The sequence below is a fragment of the Cupressus sempervirens genome, chromosome 5, assembly GCF_028749045.1.
Source record: "Cupressus sempervirens isolate cs-2001-9-10 chromosome 5, ASM2874904v1, whole genome shotgun sequence".
NCBI classification, from domain to species: domain Eukaryota; kingdom Viridiplantae; phylum Streptophyta; class Pinopsida; order Cupressales; family Cupressaceae; genus Cupressus; species Cupressus sempervirens.
The window spans coordinates 1,014,693,523-1,014,706,038 of record NC_143122.1 but is presented as its reverse complement, the minus strand read 5'-3'; the positions used below and the strand labels follow the sequence as shown (position 1 = coordinate 1,014,706,038).

At 34.7% G+C, this 12,516-nt stretch overlaps 1 protein-coding gene across 1 annotated transcript; it reads left to right on the top strand.

Annotated features, from left to right (window-relative positions):
• The first annotated feature begins 3,918 nt into the window (after window positions 1-3,918).
• On the top strand, window positions 3,919-5,388 carry LOC149559379 (UPF0481 protein At3g47200-like). Its single transcript, XM_089831393.1, has 2 exons — window positions 3,919-5,107; window positions 5,195-5,388. The coding sequence occupies exons 1-2, from the start codon at window positions 3,919-3,921 to the stop codon at window positions 5,386-5,388; spliced, it is 1,383 nt and encodes a 460-aa protein (XP_089687519.1).
• Window positions 5,389-12,516: the final 7,128 nt, after the last annotated feature.

The window sequence follows — 12,516 nt, the reverse complement described above, 5'->3', positions numbered from 1 at the left end:
TATTTTTGACACATTATTATTCCAAGTCAAAAAAGCTTCTTTGTGACCAAAAGTAGTATTTTAGGTATCACATGCCTGGAAGAGCTAATATTATGCCGAAATAGATGATAATGGAAACAACAATAGTGAAATAGTATATATTTAAAAGAAGGGTTTTCAATTTTTTATTTTAAAATTTTCTTTGGACTTTAAACTTTATCTATATAAATCATGTTCTTATTCTATTGGCTAGTCAAATTACCTATCTGATTTTGAAGCATATTAATTTGTTGTTTTGAAAAACTTATCTCTTTTACTCTATATATATTTATTATTTTCTATTATTCAACTTCTAGGAATGGGCAATACTAAGAGGGGGGTGAACTAGTATTGAAACACTTTTACACCAGCTAAACAATTAAAAAAATAGATTGTAATTTTTTAAAAATAAATCACATTGATAAATAGAGATCTGCCACCAATCCATGAGAGAAATGCCTAGTTGAGTAGTGCATAGCTTTATAAAATGTCCATTTCAACTATTTTTAAAAAAAAATTATATATATATAATCCTTAAAACATATTATGTAGGCTAAAATTGACCATAATATATTGCCATAAATATGGTGAAGAGAATTTAAGTGCTATAAATTAACAAATAATTATATCCATGAATTAAATAGAAAATAAGCTTTTCTCAAAGAGAAAATAGTTTGAAGGACTTTGTTGATATTGAACTTTACTACTCCACCAAATAGATGATGTTCTAAAATCAAACCTCATCATTATTATTCAATTAGACAAAAGTGGACAAATGTATAGTCAAAGACTATTTTACCTGATAATTCCTATAATTAGTTAGAAATTTAGGTTATGTCTTATGTTCATTGATCATTTTTTATTCATTTCATGTAGATATTAAAAATATGGCATTGAGACAAAAATTGACAAATAGAATAATTTTCAATGATTGCTAAATATTGCCAAACTTTTTTTTTAATATAGTTTGAAATTTTCTATCAATGGACTGTGATGCATTGCAAAAAATATGAAGTTATAAATTGTGAAAATTAGGAGTGTCTCAGGACCTGATAAGGTCAACAAGTATTGAACCAAGAGGAGTATCTTTAGTCTCGCCTTTGAGTAGTTTTTCTAGTTGTGTCAAGAAGACCTACTTTCATCTTTAAATGGATTTCTCCTAAAATATTGTCTTGATTCGTGCCTTATTAGTTTTTGTACGAAATCGTACCTTTAAGTAGTTTAAACTTTCTCTAGCATGATGGAGATTATAAAAAATAGAGCGCACAGACATGTATTTTGATCTCATCACTTGTTATGAATATGAATATAGAAATAAATCATATAAAGAATCTAAGTAATCCCTTTCAATAGAATATGAGTGCATCATTTTTTTAGTTTGTAGATTTCGAAGCCAAAGTGATGAGATTTAATCTTTCAATCATGTGCAAGCATTAGACATAATATTGATATCACTTCCTACACATTAGGAATAGGAAGTCATCTTGCACACATTTGGAGTGTCATGCAACAAGTGTGGATAATATTTAAAATCTATAATCATTGCATTGATTATGGGTAAAAGCAGAAACCTGTGTGACCCTTTTACAAAGGACAAGGCTAACAAAAGTCTAATTATTCACCTTCAATGACATAAAAATGGTAATATTATTTCGAATCTAAAAATCAAGTAAGCTAATTAAATGTGTAGAAATAGATGAAGTTTATGATTATAATTTTTAAATATTATTAGGAATAAGAATTGATATATTTTCCTAATTAATAAATTCATTTTTTTAGCTGCTAAAAGATGCTGAAAATTAGGGTTCTAGTTCACACCACCAACCTATTTGGAAATAAACTTATTTGCCTATGATGACAAATTTTTATATGAAAACCTAACAAAGGTTAGTACATCATGAATAGATTCGTATGTAAGTTATAGTTAAGGGAAGGAATATTTTTCAAATAGGTGTATCATCAAACTAATTAGCATATAACATATATAGAAATGGAAATAGATAGAGATAATATAATAGCCATGACTAGAAGTGTGTTTACATTTTTGTTATTTATTTATATTAGCTATAGAGAGATCAGAAAAGGAATACATAGATCACAGAGGATCATAAAAGAGGCAAAGCCTCAAACCAAGTCCAAAGTAGCAATGATACAACTAGGATGAATCATATACAACAAGAATCGAACAACAAAGATCTAGTGTAGAATATCACAGTAAGCATCCACCCATGCGGTCCAACTGAGTGGGCCTTCCATCCAAACAATACTCTTCCGCTCCTGGATCTGGGATAACATAAAGATCTCCTCCTTTCTGGCATTATGGTTCCTCCTAGTCACTTAGTTCAGCTTCTAGCATGTGTGCTCAAACACCCAAAAATTATCAAGAGTCCTACGCCACTGATAGCCATACTTCAGCTCGTAAAAGAAGATAGTAGCTTGCCCATCTTTAAGAAACCTTCTTAATTTATCCTTTTCAATTATCATGGTAGTTTGAACCTGCAAGAAGAATTTAAAATATGTGAGTTTTTGAAAAAATTCAGTAAGAACCCTTGGCTTACCTTGGTACTTCTCCTCATTCTTACATTTCCAGATTTGCGAAAGAATGTTAGAAGACAACATGTTCCAGAAAAAATTAGCATCCTTACTAAGACCATTAATGTGACCAGTAACAATTTCAACGATATTCACATTAATAGGTTAATAAATACCAAAAAGTTTCCATATTTCTTTAGCAAAAAGGAAATCAAACAAAATATGTCTACCCGTATCAGGCAACTTGCAAATATTACATAAATAAGAATGTTGAACATCTCTTTTAATTTGAAGTCTATCAGTTAACATCAACCATTTAAAACATTGAATTTTTGGCTCAACAAGACTTTTCCAATTAGTATTCAACTACTTATTCCAAGCTTTATTATCAAAAGAACATTACCAAATTTTATTAATATGAACAATAATATCTTCATTGTGAGCAATGATCTTGTATATCTTCATTTTTATTATTCTAGAAATCAATAGATAGAATATACACAATAATTTGATTATGATAATATTTAATTGTGCTAGTCATATGTAAAGTACAAAATATGTATAAATAGTAATAACAAAATTATTTATATTTGATGAAGTAGAAATCCATTATAAGAACATTAGTATAACACTGTAAAATATTTTATTAATGGAGAAAAAAACCAATGATGATAATGATTCTAGATTGGTCACAATGATGCCTTGGACTTCACATAAATGGGATGATCGGACATCCTTCCTCCTTTGACTAATATCTCTTAGCAGACCATAATCTATTTGATTATTTTCAGTAGTACTGAATCTATTTGACTTTCTCCCAACCACGTTTTCATATGAATATTTACTAATAATTTAAAATAGATCTTAGATACCCAACCGAAATACTTTTCTTTAAAAAATATGTATATTATCGGTCCAAGTGAATACCATGTGAATGACGGCTAATATTTGTTTTAAAGTGCAATTCAATTTCACAGAGTCAATCCTCTCCTATTCATTTTCTTCTAATTGTATTTATTAAATTGTACCTCGTATATTTCTTTTTATAAATGACAGGACGAATGGTCATGGGAGAATTGATGGATACCTAATGTCCTCTTTCACATAACAAAAGTCTAAATGCGGGAGAAGCGTTGAAATGTCAGTTCATTGAAGTCCATTGCATTTTTCATATTAACCTGTTATATGCATTTACCCATGTTCCATAGATTCAATTTATATTTTGTTGGACTCTTCGAACATGCCCTCCCTAGGAAAAAGGAATAGAAGAGTTGAAGGACAATTTAATCTGGTCATGTAATTATTATATATTTCTGACTTCATGATATGTTCCTTCTCCGGTGAGATAATCTCATGAGCTTGTAAAGAATGTCGAAGCTTGATGAGAATAAATGGATGAGAGAAGCCAAAGAGTATCTGGCTCAGAAGAATAAGTCCTATGAGAAGCCTCCGTGCATATTCAGGACATCCATGGCCTTGCTGAAAGAAAATGAGCATTCCTATGTGCCTCAGATTGTTTCTATCGGCCCTAACCATTTCGGGAAAGAGTGGCTCATGGGAATGGAAACATTCAAAGGCGATGCAGCACGTAGAGAGGTTTTTAGAATTCAGTATGGAACCAAGAAATCTGACGTTGAATTCGAACAAGTGATTGAGAGAATCAGGAGGAGGGAAGAGGATATAAAGCGGTGCTACTATAGAGAAACATCATTCAAGGGTGACGTGCTCCATTTGATGTTGGCTCAGGATGCTTGTTTCATTCTCGAGTTTTTCAGAAATCACCTCTTCGGATTGGAAGACGATGAATCCTTCCAAGATGAGTTTTTGTTTCTGCCAGAGCATCATCCAATCTTCGGGCCCGTACCCGAGAATGCTTGGATTAAAGCGGAGATCATGAAGGACTTGATCAAGTTGGACAATCAAATACCGCTGTTTGTCTTGGAAGATGTTCTTACTATGGAGATGAACGCTAATTCCCAAGAGAGCGCCCAAGATAAACTTGACAGATTGCTGAGGAAAATGTTCAAGAGAATCTGCTATCGGCCTTTCGAGTTCTGTGCAGAGGACGCATCAAAGAAACGGAAGCACATTCTGGACATCTATCACGACTCCTGCCTTTGGGCCCTGCCCACCGAAAGTACTGAAAAGGAATTAGTGAAAATTAACGTTCAATATTATTGTTCGTGTTTTGCAGGTTCAAAAGGTGGTCACTGCGTATGTTCTGGACGAGCAGACGGGAAAAGTTCTGAGAATGTCAAACAACGTAAGAAATGGTGGCTGAACTTTCCATCGGCAGTTGAATTGAAGAACGGCGGAATCAGATTCGAGGCCGATGGAAAAACTGTGGACGACGTTAAATACGAGGGTAAAACTCTGACTCTGGTGCGGCTGAAATTGGATGTGGACTCGGAGGTGTATACAAGGAATTTAATTGCCCTGGAGATATGTTCTCCGGGGTTCAAGAAGAAAAGAATGACTGCTTATTGTCAGTTCCTGCATGAGCTGTGCCAAACAAGCGAGGGAGTAGATGTGTTGAGAAAGGATGGTGTCATAATTGGTAATCTTTGGCCCACTAAACTGGTCACCCAATTGCTGAGCGTCTCCAACATCACAATTTCCTGACCACAGTGCAAATCCATCATAGAAACGAGGGAAAATCTGAGCAGCTATAAGACACGGCGCTCTATTGTTCTGAGAAGCCTTTGGAACGAATTCTGGGAAGCGTATGGTTCAAAACCGTGGAAGGTAGTTGGAGGCTTCGGAGCGATTCTTGTCCTCTTTCTGACTGTCGTGCAGGTCTTTTGCTCGTTTAAACAATGTGGGCGAAGGTCAAATTAAAGACGGGACATCATTTGTGACTAGATTCTGAGTTCTGCTTTAAAGCCGTAATTTGTTTGGTTTCCTACTAGCTGTTGCATGTAGTTAAGTGGAGAGGCTTATTTAGTTCCGGTCATGCATATGGCAGTTGCCTAAACAGTTATTAAACTGAATTTTTATAGCTAATAGAGATTCAGCCTTTCTAACCATTTATCTTGTCTTACTTTTTCCTTACTTTTTATATCACTAAAGTTGCATGTTTATTAATTATAAATATTAATTCAAACTTTTTGGCAATCTTTTATTGGTCCATGTGTTCAGTGGCAGAATGATAGAAAAGGGTTTTAGAATTACGATGCAAGAGAAGGCCCATTCCACAAGGTCTCGATTACGGGTTTGGTGCAGAATTGAGATAAAAATATTGCAAAGCTCGTATAGTTGGCAATAAAGTGTAGGAACACGAGATCTTAGGCCATTCTGATTTTAAACCTTCACATTGAGATCATTTTATTCAAGGATTTAATCAAGGAAAGAAATAGCTCCATAAAATGTGCCAGTTGAGTTAATCATGCCAAATGAAAAAAGAAAATCATGCTTCGGTGCCATGTCTGGTTTCCAGTAATTGTATTTCATGCTTAGTGTTTCCCTGAGAGACTCTGTATTATAGTTACACTATTATTGCTGAGTTCTCCATGGTATCATTTCCTATCTGCACAATCTGCTTCTGGAGTTGTAATTTATCTTCAGCAATTGATTTTTTTTGGCTTGAATTGATGCCCTCTTGTTAAATAAAACACTGGGCCCTTCTAAAGCTTTTTTTCCTTTTTATCCCTTTTTAAATAACTTTTGTCTATTTAATCTTCCCCAGATTTGGAGTCTAACTAAGCTAGTGTTGGCATTACCTCTTTCTCCTCTACAAATCATGCACTTTGAGATCTTCCTCTAGATATGCTCCACAACTCAGACATTATTAAGCATGAGTAATAGTGAGCATAACGGCACTTATGGTTGTTGTAGAAAAGCTAGGGGTAATGGCACAGTCAAGCTATACAACCATTCTTAGCGCATTGTTCCATCATTACAACTGAATGATCAGTTTTATACAAATGTAGCTCTGAAAATAAATGCTAAGCTATGCCACTTTAAGTAAAAATATATGAAAGTGGGCTAAGAGTGTTAGTATAAAATTTTTTACTTTCAATTAGACACTCTTTTATTGGTTCTTGGTAATGTTTTTGAAGTACTAGATAGTAGTCAAAAGAAAGGAGGTTGACCCTAGAGTACAAAAAGGGTAGACCAAAAACAGTCAGGGGTTACCACCCACCTATCTAACTGATACTAGTTTTAAACTTCAAAAAAAAATAGAGAAAAGATCCAAACTAGAGCAATTCTTACCGTCCACCCTATTCTTAACAAGCATATAAAAAGTAAAACATACCAACAGCTAATAGACTTATTGCTGCTATCAGTCCAATACTTGATCGAAAAACATACATAACAAAACCCCGTAGGGGACCAAGTTCAACGAGAACAAAAACATAAAGACAACAACAAAAAAGAGAGCTAGGGCTAGTTGCCCGCTTTCTTTCCACCTTCCTTGTTACTTCCTTTTTTTCTCATATTGGTTCCATCTGCCACCTTGGATTGCTTACACCATTTCTTTCCTTCCATGGGAAACCTACCAACCATAGCAACTAGTACCTCCATGATTTCAAATGGCATTCCATTAATGTTAACCTTCCTATGCTTCCAACAATTTAAGAATTGCATCAAGATATGCTTGTCATGCTTTTCCATACCTTCCATAAACGAAAGTAGACCACTTTCTATAAGATAAACCCAAGAGGCCTCACTCTTCCTAATGTACTCCTCAATCTCCACTGGTTCAATGCAGTCAGTAGCACCCATTTCTTCACCTCACTCAACCACCAATTTCTTAGAGCTTTCTAACATCCCCTTCTTACAATGGTAGCCACAATATAATCAATAAATCATGCTCAAGCTAAAAATGTTAAGGCAGTAGAAACCCATCATAAGATCACAAGGCTTCTCTGAATATGAGAAACCACTCTCTATGACATATGTGATCAGTTCCTTTCCCTCTAAATTAAACCGTCGCTAGCTATAGTTGAAGTGGGATTTCGCAAAAGTGTCCTTGTCATCTTGCTTTTGTGGTTCACCACATCTAAACATAACAATGCCACTCGTCCTTTTTGTGAAATAATTAAAGCTCGTGGTGAGGGGATCATAAAAGCATATCCTCATGCAATCTTGCCCAAAATTGACTTTATAAAAATAAATCCAATAGCCTTCCTACTCACATAGCTTCATAAACGTGTGCCATCTTTTGAAATGACTCATATTTCCTTGTACGAAGTATGCTCACATTCCATCATCACTTGTGTTGATGATGGAAGTTGGCTGACATGTTCCCATTCGATGAATTACATGTCATTATGGCCAAAATTTTCCAACTCATTTGCCACTGCATTTCCTTCATGGTAAATGTGGCCCACATGGATCTCTTGGCACACCTCCATCAACATGCGAATTTCCTCTTTTATTATTTTGATCTTCCAACTACTCTGGCCCTTTGCTTTAACTGCTCTGATAATCAACATCAAATCCCCCTCGATTGTTAATCTATTAATTCCTCTAACTCTCACAATTCTCAACCCCCATAGAAGGGCGATGGCTTCTGCTTCATTGTTTGAACCCCCTCTACAGTTCCTAGTGTAAGCTTCAAATTATTTGATAATAAATTATTGGACACACCTTGATGAGAATTTTTTTCTTATAATACTTGTAGTACTGGCAATCTTGTTTAAGGATTTCTAAGTCTGCATTATTGTTTAAGGCTTTCTGAGTCTAAATTATGTTGGCATTTTTCATGATATTTAATTTGTAAGTCAATTTATATTGTGGTTTTCAAAAACCATACATGGAAGTTCAACTTTAAAAATATCAGTAGTTCTAAAAAAAAAATGATTTAAAAATGATAAAATAATTTATTGAAATATTGATTATAATTTTTATGTCACACATAATAGAAATTTTATTTCTAAAATATTTGTCACTATGATGGTTTGATAGTTGGTTTAATTGTATTGACACTTGTAGCAAACTAAGTGCATATCAATATAGTGGTGGGTGTTTATTGAGACCTTGTCGGTTGCACAATGACTTGATGGCTATAAAACTACAACCACCAATTAAATACTATGCTTCTTGTTTAAAATAGTCTTCTATATCTAATCTGCAAACCCTTCCCTCTGTGGTTCAAAACTGTACCATCCTAGCCTATGTAGGAACTTGGCTACTATGGAGATCTTGTTTAATGTGACATCAATCTTTGATGTAATCTTTTGCTAGTTTTGAATAAAATTGATGGTTGTTTCAAAGTAACTATATTAAATTATTGGAACTTCCTATTACATTAAAAATATCATGATAAGATTGTAGCGTTTTTATTCCAACTATCAACAGTGAAAGAAAAATATTAAAATGGAGCATGTTACATACATTACATTGTTAGCTGGACACATCAGTGATTTAGGAGGAAAATTTATAGGGATAATTAGTGCAACTCAACTTTTCATAAATCCAAATCTTCCAGAGACACATCAATTGAGATCTTAGTTTGATACAGAAGAGAAAGGTATTGTTTGCTCTTCTATTACAAAGAAAATCTCATCTATTGGACAAGCTAAAATGTTAAAAATTGTGGCACAAGTTGATGATTCGAGACTTGGTAGATCTAATGCATTTTGTTGGGGTGTGGTTAAAGCTACCCTACATTTTATAAAGCTAGATAATTTTTATTATTCAAGTTGCCCCTTAAACTTTGAAGATAGGCCATGCAAAAAGAAGTTGAACAATGATGGAAATGGTAATTGTTATTGTAAAAAATGTGATTAGGGCCCATTTTGCAATGAGAATACAAGTGGAATAGGCATTTTAATATTCTTAAAATTTTGAATTCGCTATTTGGATGCACCAAATTGGAATTGGAATAGGAATAAAATTGGAATATGTATTCCAATTTTGGCCCAAAAATGATGATTCGCTATTCCACCTAAATAGATGGAATAGGAATATGTATTCCTATTCCAATTTTTTTATATTTTAGAGAACATAATTTTTTGAATCTGTGAATTCTAGATCAAATTCTGGGTGAACCAAACAAGAATAGGAATATGTAACCCCATTTTCTATTTGAGAATAAGTATTCCTATTCCCATTTTTATATTCCTGCAGCCAAACGGACCCTTAGACTTTTCTTGAATGTGATTACATATACATGCTTCAATGTATAGTGCAAGATCACACAACTTGCACTTGGGTTACTATTTTTGGGAAAGCAATAGAAGAGATTATGGGTGTCACAGCAAAGGTATTAAAATTATTGAAGGATGAAGAGACACTATAAAATATTTGCATAATGGATAAAAACCAATGATGGTAATGATTCTAGATTGGTCACAATGATGCCTTGGACTTGAGATAAATGGGATGATCGGACATCCTTCCTCCTTTGACTAGTAGCTCTTACAACACCATAATATATTTGTTTATTTTTAGTACCACTGAAAATATCTGACTCTCTCCCACCCTCGTTTTCATATGAAAATTTTAAATATTATTTTTTACTAGATAATTTTAAATAGATGTTAAATATCCAACTGAAAATAATTTTCAAGGTACGCCTTTAAAAATATGTATATTATCGGTCCAAGTGAATACCATGTCAATGCCGTCTAATATTTGTTTTAAAATGCAATTCAATTTCACGGAGTCAATCCTTTCCTATTCATTTTCTACTAATTGTATTTATTATATTATACCTCGTATATAGCTTTTATAAATGACAGGAGGAATGGTCGTGGGAGAATGGATGGATACCTAATATCCCTTTCACATCACAAAAGTTTAAATGTGGGAAAAGCGTTGAAGTGTCATTTCATTGAAGTGCATTGCATTTTCTTATTAACCCTGTTCCTCAGATTCAATTTATATTTTGTTGGACTCTTCAAACACGCCCTCCCGAGGAAAATGGATCGAAGAGTTTAAAGGTAGTCATGTGATTATTATATATTTCCGACTTCATGATATGTTCCTTCTCCAGTGAGATAATCGCATGAGCTTGTGAAGCATGTCGAAGTTTGATGAGAATCAATGGATGAGAGATGCCAAAGAGTATCTGAATCATGGGAATGGAAACATTATATTCAAAGGCGATGCAGCACGTAGAGAGTTTCTTAGAATTCAGTCCGGAAGTAAGAAAGCCGACATTGACTTCGAACAAGTGATAGAGAGAATCAGGAGGGAAGAGGACATAAAGCGGTGCTACTACAGGGAAACATCATTCAAGGGTGAGGTGCTTCATTTGATGTTGGCTCGGGATGCTTGTTTCATGCTCGAGTTTTTCAGAATTCACCTCTTCGGTTTAGAAGACGATGAATCCTTCCAAAATGAGTTTTTGTTTCTGCCAGAGCATCATCCAATCTTCGGCCCCATATCCGAGAATGCTTGGATTAAGGCGGTGATCATGAAGGACTCGATCAAGTTAGACAATCAAATACCACTGTTTGTCTTTGAAGACGTTCTTGCTATGGAAATGAACGATAGTTCCACAGAGAGCGCCGAAGAGAAACTGGACAAGTTACTGAGGAAACGGACATCTATCACCACTCCTGCCTTGGGGCCCTGCCAACCGAAAGTACTGAGAAGGAATTAGTGAAAATTAACGTTCAATATTATTGGTCGTGTTTTGTAGGTTCGAAAGGTGGCCACTGCGTATGTTCTGGACGCGCAGATGGGAAAACTTCTGAAAATGTCAAACAACGTAAGAAATGGTGGCTGGACTTTCCATCTGCAGTTGAATTGAAGAACGGAGGAATCAGATTCCAGGCACATGGAGAAACTGTGGACGACGTTAAATATTTGGGAAAACTCTGACTCTGGTGCTGCTGAAATTGGGTGTGGGCTCCGAAGTGTATATTATATATATTTACGGGCTGTCAGTTCCTGCGAGGGAGTAGATGTGATGAGAAAGAAGGGCGTCATAATTGGTAATCTTTGGCCCACTAAACTCGTCACCCAATTGCTGAGCGTCTCCAACCTCACAATTTCGCAGCCACAATGCAATGGAAACGAGGGAAAATCTGGGCAGCTGTAAGACGCGGCGCTCTATCGTTCTTAGGAGCCTCTGGAATGAATTATGGGAAGCGTATGGTTCAAAACCGCGGATGGTCATTGGAGGCTTCGTAGCGATTCTTGTCCTCTGTCTGACTGCCGTGTAGGTCTATTGCCCGTTTAAACAATGTGGGCCACGATCAAATTAAAGACGGGGCATCATTTGTGACTAGCTTTTGAGTTCTCCTACTAGCTAGTTAAGTCCACATGCTTTCTTTAGTGACATCAATCTTCAACAGCTGTTTCAAAGTAACTATATATTAAATTAACATTTTTATTCGATTTATTAATAGTGAACAAAATTTATTAAAATGGAGCATGTCACATACTTTAAATTGTCGGTTGGATTCATCAGTGATTTTGGAGGAAAATCTATAGGAACAATTAACACAACCTAGCTTTTCATAAATCCAAATCTTCCAGAGGCGCATCAATTGAGATCATGGCTTGATACAGAAGGGAAAGGTCTTGTTTGCCCTTCTATCACAAAGACAATCTCATCTTTTGGACAAGATAAAATGTTAAAAGCTATGGCACAAGTTGATGATTAGGGACTTGGTAGATCTAAAGCATCTTGTTGGGGTGTGGTTAAAGATACCATAAGTTTTATAAAACTTGATAATTTTTATTATACACCTTGCCCCTAAAAATTTAAAGATAGGCAATGCAAAAAGAAGGTGAACAATGATGGAAATGGTAATTGGTATTGTCAAAGATGTGATAAGAGTTTTTCTAAATGTTATTACATATACATGCTTCAATGTATAGTGCAAGATCACATACCTTTCATTGGGGTTACTATTGTTGGGAAAGTAGTAGAAAATATTATGGGTGTCATAGCAAAGGCATTAAAATTATTGTAAGGATGAAGAACAAGATGATGTCAAACTAAGAGAAATTATATGGAAGGTCATTTTAAATAAAATCATAATTGAAGTTAACATGAAAGAAGAG